The sequence below is a fragment of the Dermacentor silvarum genome, chromosome 1 (genome assembly GCF_013339745.2).
Source record: "Dermacentor silvarum isolate Dsil-2018 chromosome 1, BIME_Dsil_1.4, whole genome shotgun sequence".
NCBI lineage: Eukaryota > Metazoa > Arthropoda > Arachnida > Ixodida > Ixodidae > Dermacentor > Dermacentor silvarum.
In genome coordinates, this window is record NC_051154.1 from 236658739 (window position 1) to 236678102 (window position 19364).

The 19364-nt window shown below is 46.6% G+C and overlaps 1 protein-coding gene across 2 annotated transcripts in view; it reads left to right on the forward strand.

Moving 5' to 3' along the window:
- Positions 1-7980: 7980 nt before the first annotated feature.
- Positions 7981-19364, forward strand: part of LOC119436952 (uncharacterized) — a 139372-nt gene continuing 127988 nt past the window's right edge. For both annotated transcript variants that reach the window (XM_037703995.2, XM_049660129.1), the window contains exon 1: positions 7981-8143. In XM_037703995.2, the coding sequence (XP_037559923.1) occupies positions 8087-8143 (57 nt within the window). In that variant the 5' untranslated portion in view covers positions 7981-8086. The remainder of the gene's footprint in view (positions 8144-19364) is intronic.

A 19364-nucleotide genomic window follows, 5' to 3' on the forward strand; every position in this document is an offset into this window, starting at 1 on the left:
TAGTGCGGCAAAGACCAAGAAGCCACTGAACGATGATGCCATGCTCTATTTATTTTTTCCCCTTTTTTTTACAGAGCATATAAGGGCTGATATCTCTTATTTAAAATACCATTCACTCATACGAGTGTCTACTGTTACGTAAAACAGACTTGAAGCTGTGAAGTGCTGCGTTTCTGCTTTTGAGCCACCAAACACGACCGATTTTTGTGCCGCTTGATCGCTGATATACGTCACTGTGACACGTATGGAGGGCTACAAGTTCTAGTAACTGTGGATGTCGTTATGTGCGACAAAAAAGAAAAAAAAAAGAAGTTAAGACATCGGGGCCGTCCAAATTACGTGCTGCGCGTCCCGGTTGCTATCTTACGCAGGACTAAAACGCATAAAGGGATAAAAGTAGAAAAAAAAAACGGGAGATCGGTAAGTCAACAAACCCAACGAAAGTTGTATGCTCCCCAAGGAAGCCTTGCACGTAAGGCTTACGTGGAAGATCTATACCGCGCTGTATTCAGCCACCACGTTGTCCTTAACGGCATGGTTGTCGTGAGACGGGGAGCAATTACCGGAGGCTGCTAATTTTGTAATGTATATTCCAAGAAAAAGTTAACGCGTTAACGGGACTTTGATAATATGGCCGTATAATATTCCAAGATATATTTATAGGGAAGGTCGTCGCACGTCTAGACAGCTGGAAGAAATGTAGGCGAGGAACCTCACAGGGCCAGCGGTATCTGACCCGATGATGTTGGAACGTCAATGACGACAGCGCCGAGGAGGGCAGAAATGCCCACATATCATAGGCTCCGTGTTCGACACTATAGCGTGACGCTTTAAGGTATAGCTTTCATTTCTGGCGGCTTCTTTGTGTGCCAGGGAAACGTGACAACGATAAACATGGGGTGCTATGCAGGATGCCTCGAGTTTGGAGAAACTCGGGATCTTCACGAGCTCTGGCGACGCCCCAAGATGAAAGAACTAATGGTAACAAGACAAAGTTTGTCCGTCGGCACACCTCCAGTTTCATTGGTTTATCTAGGTTCACTCTGGGTGGCCATCATCCCTTGGGCGTTACCATATGGGCGGTCGACAAACTGGGGCTCACGTGATCATACGGTTGGTGCATGGTCGTGCATTCTTTCACTTGTTTGTCGTTCCACCGAGTGCATTAGAGGCACAAGCAAGTTATCAAATAAATGCATTTAGTACAATGATATTAGTCACATTACCGTAGGGTATAGGTGTTTTAAAGTTTACAAGTTGTACACTGAATGTGTATTAGACTAATGTGTAGTTTAATCGTTTCGCGTTATACCACGAGGGCACGCTCGCCCTCCTCTTTCTTCCTCTGGATTGGATTGGCGCGGCTCGCTACGTGCTTGCGCTAGCATTTTCGAGCACAGATTGGTGTGCGCTTGATTTTCGCACTGGGCTTTAAACAGATCACTCGTTGCTCTTTCTCTTTCCTCTGGATTGAATTGGTGCGGCTCGCTACGGGCTTGCGCTCCCATTTCCGAGCACAGATTGGTGTGCGCCTGATTAATTACACTGGGCTTTCAACAGATCGCTCGTTGCTCGCGCTAAAGTAAGGCTGCGAGATGAAGGGAGCGTCGGCTAGCGCAGAAGTGGTTTGCCGCGCGCTTACCGTGTAAGCACTCAGGAATGTAGGAAAACACTCATGCAAGGATAAAAAAAACTACGCTTTATTTTCTTTTACATTGTGACGCACCTTCATACTGGCTACCGCCGAGCGATGGCTTCTAACAACCGCAGGAAAGACTCTTTATACTGGGTAGCCCGAGCGATCCGTGGCTTCTAACAAACGCAAGAAAGGGTCTTTGCAGCGCACGTGGCCGTTGAGTGCCACCACATCCATCCCAGGTGGGACTCCAGCATCAGTGCAGTTACTCTGTACCCACCGCTGACGAGGTGGCGCTTCACTTTTTGACAATAACTTTCTATTTTTTGCGTGTGAACGCCCGTGTTGGTTTCCACAAAGTGCACGCTGTGGTTAACTGTCTCCCAATGCAGATTAAGGTATAGCCCCGTTAGCATCCACTAAATTTGGGATACAGTTGTATGCGGCCAATTCGTCACTATGAATAATGGTCCCCGGTTGAACATTGGCTGCAATAATGGCGCCTAGCGTCGCCGCCTTTCGTCGGTCGAACTTGAAAAGTAGCAGCACCCCTCAGGTCGCGCAGACCATGCCGAAGACCCATGGGCCACCATCTTTAACACCACCGTAATTTTGGCGGCTCGGCGGAACGTTGTCGCCCGTCATTAGACGGCCTCGATTGCACTTTTGCTCGCCGCGAAGAAGGCACTCGTCAATTTGCGCTGTCTTCCCAGGGCCACCGAGTGGAGCTCGCGCCAGCAGCTCGTCCCTCGCGACCTTACGGGGGTAGCTCCACCAGTCGGCGATGGCGTGCTCCGATAGAGGAAACAAGTCTACGGTCTCTTTCCACATCCATATGTCTACGCTTTTGCTCACGCAGTACATGAGCCAAATCATTTGCCGCCTGGAGAGGTGGTCGTTCGGATGGCCGAGGCGGTCTGTGTTGGCGCAGTAACTTCCTTCGCCTCTCTGCCCGTGTAGTGCAGCGGTACCGTGTACCTGCGAAAACTGATTTCGGCACCTGTTGCACCGGAAGGCAGCCCGGCGTCCATTCTGAATCTTCCAATATAATGTGACTACTTCACCTGCGCAGGTTGGTTGGTCCGGGTTGAACCCCAGGTGCTCGCAGGTGCTCCAGTACTCCGATGACGACGCCGGACCTGGCCTGGGGCTGGGGCGCGGTGGACGAGCTTGCTTGAAACAGGAGAGAGCCGAAGCGATCGCACGAACTATTCCTCCACAGCCTAGTCACACCAGTCTGCGCTGGGAAAGCATAATTTGCCCGCCACCCTGTCTCCGCAGACGACGGCCTTCGCCTAACTCGTCACACAGCCAGCGCACTCACGTTTTGGAAAGGCAAAAATGACGCTGGAACCCTACGTCGGACATGTAGGTGAACGGGTCCAGATGGTCATATTGACGCTTGCTGCCGCTGGATGCGATTACATAGGCTGCTGCTGCCGCCACCATATTCCCGAGTTTAACTCGAGGGGGGTTTCGCGATGTACGAGTTTGGCCCGAGTTCGCGTGTCAATAAAAACCATACGTCACGCCCCGCGCGAGGCATGTAACTCTTGTGCGTGCGCCCGCCACGGTTGGGCCACGGCCAACTTATTTTCCGGCAACAGCGACGTGGTGCGGAACTGAGAGGCATCAACAATCTTGACCGCCGACAGAAAATACGCACAGCACACCGTCATCGGTGATGTACTGAGAACCACTATCAAAAACAAAGCGGCGACTTTCGCTGGCTTATGCATATATCTTCATAGGCTGTGATGGCCCCACAACATGGTTCATTGTCTGCATTGTAGCGACGTAGCGCACAGCAAATAATTATCGGCAAGTCACTGTAGCTGCTTGCAAGGCGTCGATGAGCCGTGGTGGATGACGATGCTGAGCAGTGCGTAGTTTTCCAACGTCAAGGTATCGCAGCTGTTGTCTGAGATGGCTGCTCTGTCATCGGTGATGTATCGGATCCGCAGTGTCGCAAACACAGTCAGCGCCGAGAAACGCTCGCTTTTTTAAACCCAGTGCGATGGCATTTCTTCATCACAAGCACGGCATACTAAATAGTTGTAACCCCTTCCTGCGTTCGAAGTTTAATTTCCTAACTGCACACAGGAGCCATCACCCGCCAAAATGCGATTGCTGCGCTGTCGTTACTGTATCCATCTGCGATCGCTGTTAGCTCAACAGCTGAAGCAATCGGCAAGCACATTGGAGAGAACAACACACTCAAACTCTGCGTATACATGCGAATGGAGGCACCTTCACTGGGCAAGCGATGACAAGCGATGAATAGTGTCACTGGGCAGGGCGCTCTTCTTTGCAATGCATCGCGGAGGCTTTCCGCACGCAGATAAACGGGCGCATTTTCACTGTGCTGCGTCACTACGGACCCTAGAATACGCGCACAGTCATTTTGCAGTGACAGCCGTTGCTCCTGTCGTTTCAGTTGGTAAAGCGGCGGCCTTAATAGCCGCCTCAGTGAAGCACCTGCGGTGAACAACCATGCCGTAGCGCTGCGTTGCCATTCCCCTAATAGTCAGGGAATGGAAAGATCATTGTCATGACTGACTTTATCAAGTATTAGAGTGCCTCGATGCGCGCGGGCATCAAGGCACCCTATAAAGGATAGCACTGCAGGCGACTGCAGTACGGCGACTGCTCACCGTATGAACTCCCTCGTGCGTGCGACCCTCTACAATGTATACGCTTGTAAGCTTTCGCCTCACTGTCACCACTCGCGGCAAAAAAGTGCAAAATTTAATAATTCGCTCGATCTCTGTTTGTCATCAAACATTTCTAGCATTCCAAACGAAAAACAGATACTTCAAGAAATAAAGTGTTTCTTATTTTATTTGTTGTGTTGTATTTGAACGTAATCGATTGAGGGAAAGTGTAGGCGCAACAATGCACCGCATGTGCCCTGATCGCATTCGACGGAGGATAGAAAGATAATGGCCGAAAGAGGAGGCACGCCCTTTACGCGCCCTAGAAAGGCGTGGCAAGTGGCTCACGGCAAGTGTGCAGATAGACAGCGGTACAGTCATGGTACTGCTAAATGGTGATAATACGTTGATAACAATACGCGGCGCTGGCGCGTTTTGCTGTGCAGTCTTGTGTGCTTGAAGCACGGAATCACTGTGCCGCGCAGGGTGCGCTCATGTTGTCATACGCGGCTTTACCTCGACATTTCTTTTTGCCTGCTGTTATTGCACGTTCCTTGCTATCTCCGTTCACTGACTGCCATCGAGCAAACTCGGGTGAAACTCGTGCGAACGAGAAACTCGGCGCATCCTGCATATAGCACCCATGATTACGACAGCCGCACCAGATGCCTCTTAAGCTGCAGCAAGTGCCGTTTAGAAATATCGCTATCAAATTTAACAGCAGCATTAATCTCTACCCTACTCCCCACTTGAGAAAACTACAGGACTGGTTCTTAAACGAGTAAATACTGAATTTAGGTATTTCTAATGTTACCTGTATCATTTAACCTAAGCGTACTTTGATTTTGAACACAACCCTCAGTTGCAAGTTAGATGCTGCCCGTTTTGGAAATGTGAAGACGCTCAAATTAGCAATAATCAGCACCTTACCACATTCGAGCATGCTGCATTGAACCATCATGATAACGAGTACATGTGTATGCATCTCAACGAGGTCGATTGGTGCGCCCGCAGGTGCTGTATACTCCGATGCAAAATGGGTCACGTCTGAAATTGAAAGGCCGCATACACAATGCTTATTAAACAAATGGCTAATTGAAAAGAACTCCATGACTGCAAATGCGACTTTTCTGAGAAAATAAAAGGCAAAAAATACACCGAACGCACCTAAGTTAACCTTTATATATCATTAATTTTTTTTTATTTTTTTTTTCACGTGCTGCACATTTCCAATTAAACTGTGCAGAGAAAGAGCAGAACTTATTTGAGGAAAAGCAAACAGGTCGGCCATTTCAACTGTTGAATTGGCCGACCTGTCTGCTTTTCCTGCTTATATGTATATACAGCCTGTTTACTGCCTGTCCATTGCATTTCACTCATTTGTGCATTGAAATTTCGCTGGCAATGGAAGAATAACTGAGCATCCACACACCATCCATATACAACAAGCACCCATACGCCAAGAGTTAATGCAGTGACAAGTCTGTCCATAAAAAATCCGACTTATTACTAAAATCTCCTCACACCGTGTTATTGTCTAAGCATTAAACAGGGATATCCCACACCACCATGTACTAGACCTGCTGCACGAAGGCACCGAAGACAGGATCAATGTAGTCCTTGGTCCGCCCATAGGATGTGCGTCCCATACACACCTTTGTTAGAGCTGTGGTAGGATGGGCGTACAGCCACCATGGACCGCGTACTATTACGGTCGTTATGGTCGGAACGGGGTCAAAGCTAGCGTAAGCGCAGCCTCTGCGCCAAGGTCCTGGAGCTCAACCTCCTTACGCTGCCGCAGTCCATGATGGAAGTCAAAAACATACGGAGATGTAAAGGAGAGATAAGAAAGAACAAAACACAAGAACGGCCAACAATGCGAATATCTGGACTACTGGCCTACACTGGGGGAAGGTGAGTTCAAGGTTAAAGAGGATGACTGTTTTCATTTGGCGTTCATTGCGCTGGCACGAGTCTCGTACCTGTGTGTTCAAGTTGGTTGTCGACATTTCCGTCAGCGCCTTATATAGCCGGAGAAATGCGGGCGCTGAGACGCTACAGCACTTTTCGAAGCCTCCTTGATGGAAGAGAGAAAAGTATGAGTGGGCGTACACATTATCTTCAGAAGAAGCTGGTCATTCAGGGCAGTCCACCAGGGTTCCGCCATGGTCGAACGATATGTCCTTCGGAAAACACGATCAAATGGTGTAACGTGTCGCAAAGCGTGAGGCAACGGACGACGTGTCCGGGGCAAATGCATGGGAGATGCTCAGCAGACTTGGTAACAGCTTTCTCATGTGTTGCCTATTCTAACAAGGAATTAATGGGAATTTGTAAATGCCACTTTCAGCCACAGGCGACAAAGTAGCGGTACATTGCCGCGGAAAAAAGCCTCGTGATAGATCTACATCATGTATACTGCATGGGAGAGCTTTCTTGGATTGTAAATGGTGCTTCCAGATATCTTCAGGGAGACGCGGAAGAAGGTGCAATCCAAGGAATGGGGCATCTAGCCATGTCCACCATCTTTACTTTTCATCACGTGGCAGTTCTGCGCCGTGGCAGCGATTAAGATAGCAGTCTACTGAAGGAACTAAGTACAGAGCGCAGCCAGCACCTCATCTAGAAAACCGCCATTTGGAAAGGGAAAGGCGCAAAGACAAAGCGAACGTTGTCTACGTGACATTGTTGGGAGAATGCTTGTGACGTCGTGATAACGATGATGTTCAAGTTTAAAATGTTCTGTTGTTGCCTTTTTTACAACGAATTCAAAGGCAACATCAGAGCTAAGAAGGCAAGCGAAATGGACAACGTGGAGCTCGAGGTGCATCCGAAAATTGCCTGCTCAAGTGCAATCATTTCCAGGACTAGATATTATGTCGTTACTGGAGGAAACATTGAGGAGATACGAGTATCTGAAAACAACATGATACAGCCTGTACCGTTCATTATATGAGCGTTGTATCGCTTCTTTCTGGAAAGAAAAGGCGGAACGTCCTTCTGCCCGTTGTTATGCAACATATTTTGCGCGATAGTTGAACGGCCGCCAAGAGTATAAAATTTGGATTCATGAACAAAGCATTTGATGCGCTCCCGCCGACAGATATCTTTATTCTAATATTGATCGATGTGGAGAGAGTTACTCCTTGATAGACAATAAATGCGATCTTTCACGCGGCCTAATGCTCACACTCGAAACCACAAGCACCAAAGAACGGCATGTACAAGGAAAGAAAGGACAAACTGCGCCTTTGTTTGTCTTTTCCTCCGTTTCCGTATGTCACTCTCCCTGCGCTGAGGTTTTGTGGAGGTCGTCTCCAGAATGGAACGTCGTTAGACATGAGGCACTTTCTTTTTCGTGGAATTAGGACCTACCTTAATCAATAAGCAACATTCTCAGCCGGATTTTTCGTTTTTTTCGCTCACTATGGTCGAGCTCATCCATTTATCAAACGCGGATGCGGTATCGCACGAGCCTTAACCTGCCCCCGTCCCCCCGGTGTGGTCAAGCCGCCTCGATTGACCTGGCGTGGCTGCTCAGATCGGTGCTCCTCCACGAGTAGGAGGTGCTGGTAGGAGGGGGGCAGGTGGTGGCATTACGGCGGCGATGCTGAACCCCGTCGGGCCGTTCTTCCTGCTAGCCGCCGCCGCCGGCCGGCCGGCCGGAGAGAAAGGAGTGCGCGCGGCCGTGACGTGAACGGCGGCGGCAGAAGGACAACAAGCGTCGATAGAAAAGGAACCGGTTTGCTGTTGCCTCTTGTGCGCCTCAGCGGACTCTGGAACGTCAGTCGCCAGTATGCCGATAGCCAGGAGGGCTTGGCTCAACTGGATCGTCGCCCTGCAGGCTCTGGCGGTGAGTGAGCGACCTCACGGCACGACCCCGCGGTGGGCCCGGCATCGAGTCCAGGCCTCTGGTGCCGCTCCCATGCCCGGGGCCGTCCGCGCCGCGTCGCAGGCCGTGTGGTACGCACGCACGCACGCACGCACGTCCGCGCTTCATCTGCGATCGCCGCTGCCCGCCCCTTAACGCGGCCGCACACGAGGAAAAGCGCTGGAAGGCTGCGAGGCGCTGGGAGGGAATTGTGTGTTTTGCTCCTTGCCATGCGCTGGACGCGCGCGCCTGCGCGCGCGCTTCGAAGCTATGTAATGGGCAGTTGAACTTGACATTGCGAGGCCGTCGCGAGGGGCTCCTCGCTTACAGCTGGGCGGGCAGGCTCAATTTGGCTGTTGCGGTGCGCCTGTCGTCATCGTCTGGCGTCGTCGATTCGATGACTACGCGGAGCCTTCCTGGCTTGCCCATCTGGTTGAACCATTTTGCGTTGTTGTTGTGGTAATTAGCTACGAGGCCGAATGTAGTGGTGGTTCACCTCTGCCTCGAGTTTCGCATGTGTTCGCGTAACGTGGAAGGAACATGTTCCGTTTCATGTCAACCTTCGAGCCGGCTGAGCGTCTGGCCTTGCAGCAATGGCTCGAGGTAATTCCCCGACTGGTTGCTTCTTGGTCTTCGCGAAGAAATGCATCGAATCGAAAATCGCGACAGCAATGCGTATACTGCTATACATACCAAGCGTATTTCTATCACTCACAACAGCCAACTAGTGCTTTGTAGTGCATATCTCACCCAGAATTATTTTCAAGTGAACAACAAAGGGCCTCGCTAAATACTTGTCGTTATTAAGAGCAATTGAATCAGTCATGTTGGGGCATGCGCTATAAGCGACAGCCGACTGATACGGTGTGTACTGCCTCATCTTAATGGGAAGTCTTTCTTCACAGTAACCTATAGTTGTGAAGCATTTCTTAATGTCAGCTAGTTTTCTTCCTCCGTTAATGTCCGACTGAATATAGAGCTGTCACTTCATTAACGTATGAACAGCAACTTCTTGAATCATTGTTGTGTTTACTTGCTTAATTACCGGTGCCTGCTATAAGCTTGTTTGACGAAACATTTGCATACTCGAATTATTTTTTTCCGTCATACTGGGTTCTTTCTCTATAGTCCTTAACGTCTTTCACTCTCTTTTTGTACCCGCCGCGGTAGATTAATGGGTCTGGCGTTGGGCTGACCGCGGCGCAGCGCAAATCGCGAACGTGGCGGGCCCATTTCAATGGGGGCAAAATGCAAGAACACTTCTTAGATTTATATGCATGTTAAGAAACTGCAGATGATCCAAATTAATCCGGAGTCCCCACTTCAGCGTGCCTCCTAATCATATCGTGGTTTTCGCACATAAAACCCGCGAATATTTTCCCCCCTTGCTGAATGGTGTTCTTGTAGCCAGGAGAGTGGATTGAAGGCCTTATAATACAATTTACCTTCACGAAATATTGGCGCATAATCCGTGGTGGTATATCGAATCACATGTAGAAATTTAAACTGGCATAAAATCTTCACCGGCAACACCTAAGTAACACTCTCTGCTGTCCGTAGCGTTCAATATTCCTTTCTTCCTTGTGTTGTGATCTTTACGCTCAGGCCCCCTGAGTACACCGGAACAGTGTTCTATTTAAGCTTGTTCGTAGATTACAGATACCAGCTTCATCCTAAGGAACACAGTGCCAACAGTGACACAAGAGAGAGAGAGAAAGAGACCACTGTTTATGATGCGTTCCTTAAGATAAACTTATCAGCAACTGTCCCCAAACGTCAGTTCCCTTAGATACCAGCCACATAACAAGGGCTGTTGTTCCTCCTCAACTCGACTTGACCGTTTTCATTGCAAAGACACGAGGAAAAGAAACCAAATATTTACAAACGATGTATCCTCATTGTTGCCGCTGTCTTTCGTTGCGTTGGCAGCGCGAAAAACAGGAACGTCGTCTCGTGTAGACAAACAAGGTGACGCAGTCGGAATAGTCGGGCGCTGGTGCTCGACGCCCTCGTAAGGCTGCGAGCCCACCGAAGGTCGAAGCAGATAGCGACTGCACCGCGAGAAAGTGTCTTCATTTATAAGGGCTGTTCGCCATCGGCACACAACCATGGCGAAGCGTCGTTCACGGGAACTCCGCGTGCAATCATTATTCTCCCCGACCGCGACGACGACGCTTTGTCTCGTTTTTTATCTGTCGCGCGAGCGCTCCACCAGCAGTGCCTGTGGCGATGAGCGAAACGATGTGAAACGCCGTGCGTAGAATCCAACGTCAATTGTCTGTCCTTCAAGGACAAAATAGTTATAATTTTTTTTTGCACTATACGTGTAGACAAATGCGGGAAATTCGTTACCGCATTCATGAAAAAATCAGTTCCGCGTGGAGGAAGGTTCAAAAGGAAAAATTGTCAATCCACCGGCTGTAGCACGAAGGTTAGCTCGTATGGTAGAGCGACCGCGGCACCGGAAAAGCGTTGGTGCCGGCTTCGATCCCCGGACCAGGACGAATTGTTTCTTTAACTACAAATATTTCTTTCCGAGATACCGTTAGGGTATTTTTTTTTTTTTTTTGGGGGGGGGGGGGGGGGGGGTTCGTGCTGCAGTTGGGTAGTTGACAATATTTCACTTTCACACTACTGCACTTATGTTTCTTCTGGGCGTATTGGCCTGCGTCGTGCAGTAATCCCATGAGAAGGTTTCACTGACTCTCCCCGTTCATACACTCTGTTTCTCTATATTTTCTTTTTTTTATTATTATTGTTGTTTTCAACGGCGGCATTTGTTGGCGATATTTCACTGTTTTGTAATCATCGGTCTTTTTTATGTTTATTGCGTGTAAATCGTCTGCCATTGATATTGTTTTACGTTTGTTTTGTTTTATTTAATCGCGCTGTTACAAGTCTGTTACAAGTCTATGCGATGCACGAAATCTGGCAAGAAATATACTCAGCTCGTTGTCCTGCGGCACTACCTACATCAATTATGAAACCTTCAGGTTTATTGACCCTCGAACGCCTGTTTTGTTTATTTATTTATTTACTTATTTATTTATTTATTTATTTCATCCTCAGGGCTATATCGCATTGAAGGAAGGAGTGGTTATAGCAGTGCTTTAATCAGTACCGCGACACTGCTGTAACGCATCCGGGAAGTTACAGCTAAGTGCCGTAAATGCGTATGTTACTAGAAAGGAGTACTCTGTCAACGTTGCTGCCGAAAGTAGTTGAAATTCGGCCGATCTCCTAAAATCTTTTTTTATTTTATTTTCTATTTATTCATTTTAGCGCTACCCATTGAGTTGCTCTGTTGCATTGCAGTGAAGTTCTACTGGTGGCCGAAGGGGCAATGTCTAGAATTCCCGGACATTTCTGATAATAAATAGCTTGTCAAACACGGCGGCTCCTGTGTTGTGTATTGCTCTAATGTCTGCACTTTCGTTATTGTTGATAGACAATAAGTGGGGAATTAATCTTCCGCCTTCTCTCAACTCATCTGGACAACAACTTATGAGCGGTCAGCCTGCTCAATTTCTGAGATAGTTCGGTGATTCTGGCGTCCGCAGACCCGACGACTCGCGCCACATATATAGAAATGACACTTTTAGGCTAATTATCTTGCTTTGTACAGGTTTGACACCAGGCCCACTTAAGTTCTGTTTTCTTTTCTTTCTTTTTTTATAATACATAATATTTAGGAGATATTGGCGCCTTTAGGCGGCACCGGCTGCTTCTTTTCTCGTAGAACAAATATGTACTAAGTATTACATAACAAGCCGGCACTTAACAAAAGAAAAGTAGCAACGAAAAAGTCAGACAGTCCGGTGACGTAAATACACTGAAACAGTTCCCCACACAAATCACATCAAATACAAATTTGGACATAAAGTAACCTCGCATAAATGTAGAAGAGACAACTCACAACACATTAGAACGGAAAGTCACCTCACAAACAATACATACAAATCTCAACAGATCTGATATAAGACACCCTAGAACGTAAAGTCAGTCGTCATGCATTATTACAAAAACACGTTGCCAGGTCGCACCAAAGCTAATGGTTATGGTCACTGAAAGAAATAGAAAACGCAAAAAATTTCCGACAATATTAGCCTCTTATATAAATCTCGAGTAAGGCTAGCTAGCTTAGCAGGACTATTTGAAGAATTATCAGGCATTACCTGGGATATTATATTGGCCTTGGTGAGGTTAGAAGAACTGGTGAGGCTTACATAGTGCTGACTAACGGCCACGTCCTCTGCTACAGAGGTCTTCCAGATAAGAGAGAATCCGGGGTAGGATTTCTAGTCCATAACAACATAGCGGGCAACATTGATGAATTATACAGCATTAATGAGAGGGCAGCAGTCGTCGTAATAAAGCTGAATAGGAGGTACAAAATGAAGGTAGTACAAGCCTACGCCCCAAACTCTAGTCACGATGATGAAGAAATACAACAGTTTTATGAAGATGTTGAATTAGCAATGAGAAAGGTGCAATCAGTACACTGTAATCATGGGCGACTTCAATGCAAAAGTGGGGAAAAAGCAGGTTGGTGAGCAAGCAATTGGCAACTACAGCATCGATTCTAGGAATGCAAGAGGAGAGATGTTAGTAGAATTCGCGGAAAGGAATAGGCTCCGAATAATGAATACCTTCTTCAGGAAGCGCAGCAACAGGAAGTGGACCTGGAAAAGCCCTAATGGAGAAACAAGGAATGAAATAGATTTCATACTCTCTGCCGATCCAAGCATAGTGCAGGATGTAGAAGTGTTAGGTAAGGTAGAGTGCAGTGACCATAGGTTAGTGAGGTCTAGGATTTCTCTCAATTTGAAGAGAGAAAGAGTGAAATTCGTCAAGAGGAAACGGGCCAACATAGAGGCAGTAAGGGTAAAAGCAGACCAATTCAGGCTGGTGCTCGCTAACAAATATGCATCTTTAGAAAAGTAAGATAAAGACAACATAGAGGTAATGAATGAAACCGTAACTAGGTTGATCTCAGAAGCAGCAATTGAAGTGGGAGGTAAGGCACCAAGGTAACCAGTAGGTAAGCTCTCCCAAGAAACAAAGGACCTAATAAAGAAACGACAAAACAAGAAAATGTCCAACTCAAGAGATCCGATAGAATTCGCTGAACTGTCAAAACTGATCAACAAGAAGAAAGTAAGGGATATTCAAAATTATAACGTGGGAAAGATTGAGGAAGCCGTAAAATATGGACGCAACATTAAATAAGTAAGAAAAATGTTTGGCATGGGACAAGGCAAGATGTATGTACTGAAAGATAAGTATGGTAATATCATCAGCGATTTCGATGACATACTAAAAGCAGCGGAATAATTCTATACTGACCTGTACAGTGCCCAAAACAGTCAAGCTACTTTCATTCGAAATAGTGATGAACCCGATACAGAGGCCCCTTCTATAACTAGCAATCAAGTTAGAAGGGCGTTGAAAGACATGACCAGGGGAAAAGCTGCTGGAGAAGATGGAATAACAGTAGATTTAATCAAAGACGGTGGATATATTATGCTTTAAAAGCTTGCGGCCCTTTATACGCAATGCCTCGCAACTTCAAGTGTACTAGAGAGCTGGAAGAACGCTAACATTATACTAATCCATAAGAAGGGAGACGTTAAAGAATTGAAGAATTATAGACCCGTTAGCTTGCTTTCAGTATTGTATTATATATTCATCAAGGTAATTCCAATAGAATCAGGGCAACACTTGACTTCTGCCAACCAAGAGAACAGGCTGGCTTCAGGAAGGGATATTCTACGATGGATCATATCCATGTCATCAATCAGGTAATCGAGAAATCTGCGGAGTACAATCGATATAGCTTTCATAGATTATGAAAAGGCATTTGATTCAGTAGAGATACCAGCAGTCATAGACGCATTGCGTAATCAAGGTGTACAGGAGGCATACTTGAATATCTTAGCAAACATCTACAAGGATTCCACAGCTACCTTGGTTCTCCACAAGAAAAGTAGAAAGTTACCTATCAAGAAAGGGGTAAGGCAAGGAGACACAATCTCTCCAGTGCTATTCACTGCATGCTTAGAAGAAGTATTCAAGCTCTTAGACTGGGAAGGCTTAGGAGTGAGGATCAACGGCGAATATCTCAGCAACCTTCGGTTTGCAGATGACATTGCCCTATTTAGCAACAATGGAGACGAATTATAGCAAATGATTGAGGACCTTAATCGAGAAAGTGTGAGAATTGGGTTGAAGATGAATATGCAGAAGACAAAGGTAATGTTCAATAGCCTGGCAAGGGAACAAGAATTCAGGATCGCCAGTCAGCCTCTAGAGTCTGTAAAGGAGTACCTTTATCTAGGTCAATTACTCACAGGGGACCCTGATCACGAGAAAGAAATTTACAGAAGAATAAAATTGGGTTGGAGTGCATACGGCAGGCATTGCCGAATCCTGACTGGGAGTTTACCACTGTCGTTGAAAAGAAAAGTGTACAATCATTGCATTCTACCGGTGCTAACATATGGGGCAGAAACTTGGAGGTTAACAAAGAAGCTCGAGAACAAGTTAAGGACCGCACAAAGAGCGATGGAACGAAAAATCTTAGGACGAACGTTAAGAGACAGGAAGAGAGCGGTGTGGGTCAGAGAACAAGCGGGGTTAGCCTATATTCTAGTTGACATTAAGCGGAAGAAATGGAGCTGGGCAGGCCATGTAATGCGTAGGATGGATAACCGGTGGACCATTAGGGTTTAGAGAATGGATACCAAGAGAAGGCAAGCGCAGTCGAGGACGGCAGAAAACCAGATGGGATGACGAAGTTAGGAAATTTGCAGGCGTAAGTTGGAATACGCTTGCGCAAGACAGGGGTAATTGGAGATCGCAGGGAGAGGCCTTCGTCCTGCAGTGGACATAAAATATAGGCTGATGATGATGATGATGTTGATGATGATGATAAATCTTTGAAGGGCTTTTATAATGTGTCTATTGGCCATGGGCTTAGAATATGGTTGTGGGCATCCGATCGATTGCCATTAGGGTGCATAACAGATGGCGTCTTTCAGTATTATAGTCTTCTAGCATCACAGTGTCATAGTCGTGATAGGTGTCGCTTTCAATTGGCGTGGCTATTATGGCTGGTCGCATATGGACTCTCCGCGGGTGCGCTTTATACGCAGCTGCGCTCAACAAGCGCTTTAAACTCACGCGCGCACATGCAAGTACACAAGCACACACGCACACACACAAACACAACCATGCGTGTGCATACACGCAAAAGATACAGAAAGGGAGAGAGAAAAAAACATAGACAGTCGGTGCATTATGACTCGCCCTCGACCCTAACTGGCTTCCAGAAGTTGTTCCTTCAAATTCACACTGAAGAACCACCCATCAAGAAGCACTAAAGATGCGATGCTTAACGGCCGTTGCGTCGGTAGAGCTTATAGCGACAACACATTTACATAACTATGTCATTACGGTACAAAAAATTATTACTGTAAGGAAGGTTACAAAAGCAGGTCTGAGTGCAGTTCAAAGACCGCAGTCACCGTGGCTTGCTCTTATAGGCAGTAATTGAGAGGTGTGTCTGCGATCGGTGTGCTTACATTGACCGTCATCCTTGATTTCAGGATGTTTGCCTTGTCTGCAACGGAATCTCGTTTTTTTTTTTTTTTTTTTTTTTTTTTTTTTTGGTGCTTGCGTCTACCGCGCCCCTTGAACTTCTCGTAGCAACAGTACATTCATGAAAAACACATCTGTTTTTTTTTAAATCGCTGCACTCTTGCAAAAAGATATATCTTATAAAAAGTGTTACTGTCTCCACCAGTGTAAAAACAATAATATTATAATCAACACGTGAGAAAGATCAATCATGGGCATTTGGAGGCACTTTCGAGCCTCTTGAATTATGAATGTGCACGGTTACATAATTCCAGAGACGAAAAAAAAAAGAAACATTTTAATGGGTGTAAAGGGATTTTTAATAAAAGCTTGTTCTTTTGTTTGTTTGCTTTGTTTTTCGCAGACAAATTCCGCAGACAAATTAATCCGCATGCAAAGGGGCAGCAACTTCGGCCCTATTTGGAGAGCCAGCGACTATGGAAAGAAAGCATTCTGCAGTCTAGTGAGATCACACAAGAGAAAAGCGTGAATGAGTCATTGACCGCGTCACGTAGCTCAAATCACAGCGCCGTGACTTGGGAGCCATAGTTTTACAGCAGTGAACGAGAAGATGGGGAACCGAGGGGCGAGATTCCTTGTTAGTCTCAACCATATGAAGCCAACAGATAATGACGCCAAGGAAAGCGTAGGGGAAATGATTAGTTGTTTTAATTGAAGTGTAGACATGAAAATTTAAAGGGGAATGAAAGCGGACGACAAAAAGAACTTGCCGCCAGTTGGGAGCCGAACCAACAAGCCCATGCGGAGGGTCTGGTTTTTATAAAAGGTGCCATGGAAACAGGTGCAAAGCTATAAGCTTTACCTGGTCGATCTACCTGGTTCCATATTCTCTGCAATGCCAACAGAACCAGCTATGCATATAGTATAGTATTGTTCAGTGTCCTTTCAGTTAGTTCCTTTGTTATTTATTCTAAACTATATAGTCAAATTCTGATTGGTGTCATGCGCCACAGGATATTGTAAGTATGCTAGGGCTGACTTTGACTGTGTCAGGATTATTTATTTATTTATTTATTTATTTATTTATTTATTTATTATTTATTTATTTATTTATTTATTTATTTATTTATTTATTTATTTATTTATTTATTTATTTATTTAGTTAACCATCATTGGTTTCTTTAACGTCCAAAAGTAACAAAGCGGCTTTGAGGGGCAACAACATATTGGAGAGCTCCGCAATAATTTCGACTCTCTGATGTTCTTTAACGTGCACCCTTTGCTCGATAACCGCGATTGCCGCGGCTGGGAATCGCAAGCGCGACTGCTCTGCAGCAGAACGTACGTCATAACCGCTCAGTCAATGCGGAAGGTACTTTCAGTATTGTAAAACAACGTTCAGGGGGTTCACATCGACTCGGCCGACAAACTTTGAGCTTGATGTCTTTATTCGTCTGCTTATATATGGTTTACGTATCAAAACTGTTGCTGTCAGTGCATGCAATAGTTTTTCAATTGATTTCACACCTCTATGTAGGGTATTCTGCCGGGCTTCAAGTCAAGTATTGTTATTTCTAGTGCCCCTCCCCCTCTTTTTCTTTTTTTTTCTTGATCAATACAGTTAAAAGTTATTAGGATTCTGGTTTTTTTTTTTTTTTTTTTTTTTTTACGGGCCACAAGTGCGATTTGATTATGAGGCACGCCGTAGTGGGGGACTCCGGTTTCATTTTCACCACCTGGACCTCCTGGTACCCAATGCACGGTACACGGCATTTTCTGCATTTCACTCCCACCGAAATGCGGCCGCCGGGGCCGGGATTCGATCCCGCTACAACGTGCTTACATTTAAATGTTTCCCCATGGATGTTGTGTCATGCCCCGTGTATTCCTACATGGGTTAAGTTTCCAACCGGCTATTAGTCTTCACACCAACATCATCTCGCTTTGATCCCTGAGGAGTGTTCTAATAACCTAATTAGTACATCGTTGATAATTTCATATAATTTCACATAAAATCTATAGAAAAGGGTTTCGTGTCTATAAATCCGCTCTTTTCGTTACGCCATCTTAGTTGAGTCGTCGTCAGGCAACCTCCTATATGCTTCAACCTCGCCACAGGGCGAATAAGAAAGAAACATCGCATTTAGAACTTATAAACCCTCAGGCAATTTGCACGTAGAAGCTGGACGCGCTGGCCATTGAAGCTATCGAGTACAACATACGAGTAAGGACGCCTGCGCGGGCTTTTGCGTGCCACGCGACAGTGTCGCCTGCATGGCGTCTGTGCACGCATTTCGCAGGACACAGCAGGCAGTGCTGTAGTGGGCGAAGAAGGCATTGCGCCTCATTGTGAAGAAGTCGTTAGGACGGGAACAAACAGTGCTATAGGACGGGACGAAGCGAGTACACAGACAAGGCGCAAACAGCGCTAGGAGGGGACGAAGTCAGTACAGAGACAAGGCGCTTCAGCGCCTTGTCTGTGTACTGGCTTTGTCCCGTTCTAGCGCTGTTTGTTCCCGTCCTAATGATGTACCAACCAGCCCAGGCCAGCACACTGCTTCAGTTCATTTCTGGTTAATCGGGCTCTTTTATCCTCAGCGCCTTGTCTGTATACTCGCTTCTTCCCGTCCTAGCGCTGTTTGTTCCCGTCCTAATGATGTACCAACCAGCCCAGGCCAGCACACTGCTTCAGTTCATTTCTGGTTAATCGGGCTCTTTTATCCTCAGCGCCTTGTCTGTATACTCGCTTCTTCCCGTCCTAGCGCTGTTTGTTCCCGTCCTAATGATGTACCAACCAGCCCAGGCCAGCACACTGCTTCAGTTCATTTCTGGTTAATCGGGCTCTTTTATCCTCAGCGCCTTGTCTGTATACTCGCTTCTTCCCGTCCTAGCGCTGTTTGTTCCCGTCCTAATGATGTACCAACCAGCCCAGGCCAGCACACTGCTTCAGTTCATTTCTGGTTAATCGGGCTCTTTTATCCTCAGCGCCTTGTCTGTATACTCGCTTCTTCCCGTCCTAGCGCTGTTTGTTCCCGTCCTAATGATGTACCAACCAGCCCAGGCCAGCACACTGCTTCAGTTCATTTCTGGTTAATCGGGCTCTTTTATCCTCAGCGCCTTGTCTGTATACTCGCTTCTTCCCGTCCTAGCGCTGTTTGTTCCCGTCCTAATGATGTACCAACCAGCCCAGGCCAGCACACTGCTTCAGTTCATTTCTGGTTAATCGGGCTCTTTTATCCTCAGCGCCTTGTCTGTATACTCGCTTCTTCCCGTCCTAGCGCTGTTTGTTCCCGTCCTAATGATGTACCAACCAGCCCAGGCCAGCACACTGCTTCAGTTCATTTCTGGTTAATCGGGCTCTTTTATCCTCAGCGCCTTGTCTGTATACTCGCTTCTTCCCGTCCTAGCGCTGTTTGTTCCCGTCCTAATGATGTACCAACCAGCCCAGGCCAGCACACTCCTTAAGAAGTCGTTGTTGAGAAATGTGCGCTTTCAGAAGAGCCTGGTGTTGTCACAGTACGTATATGGGTTCAGAGCCGAAGTAATCGCTGAAGCCTGGACTTTTTTTTTCTCTTTGTATCTCTTTTTTCTATCTTTTTGCACG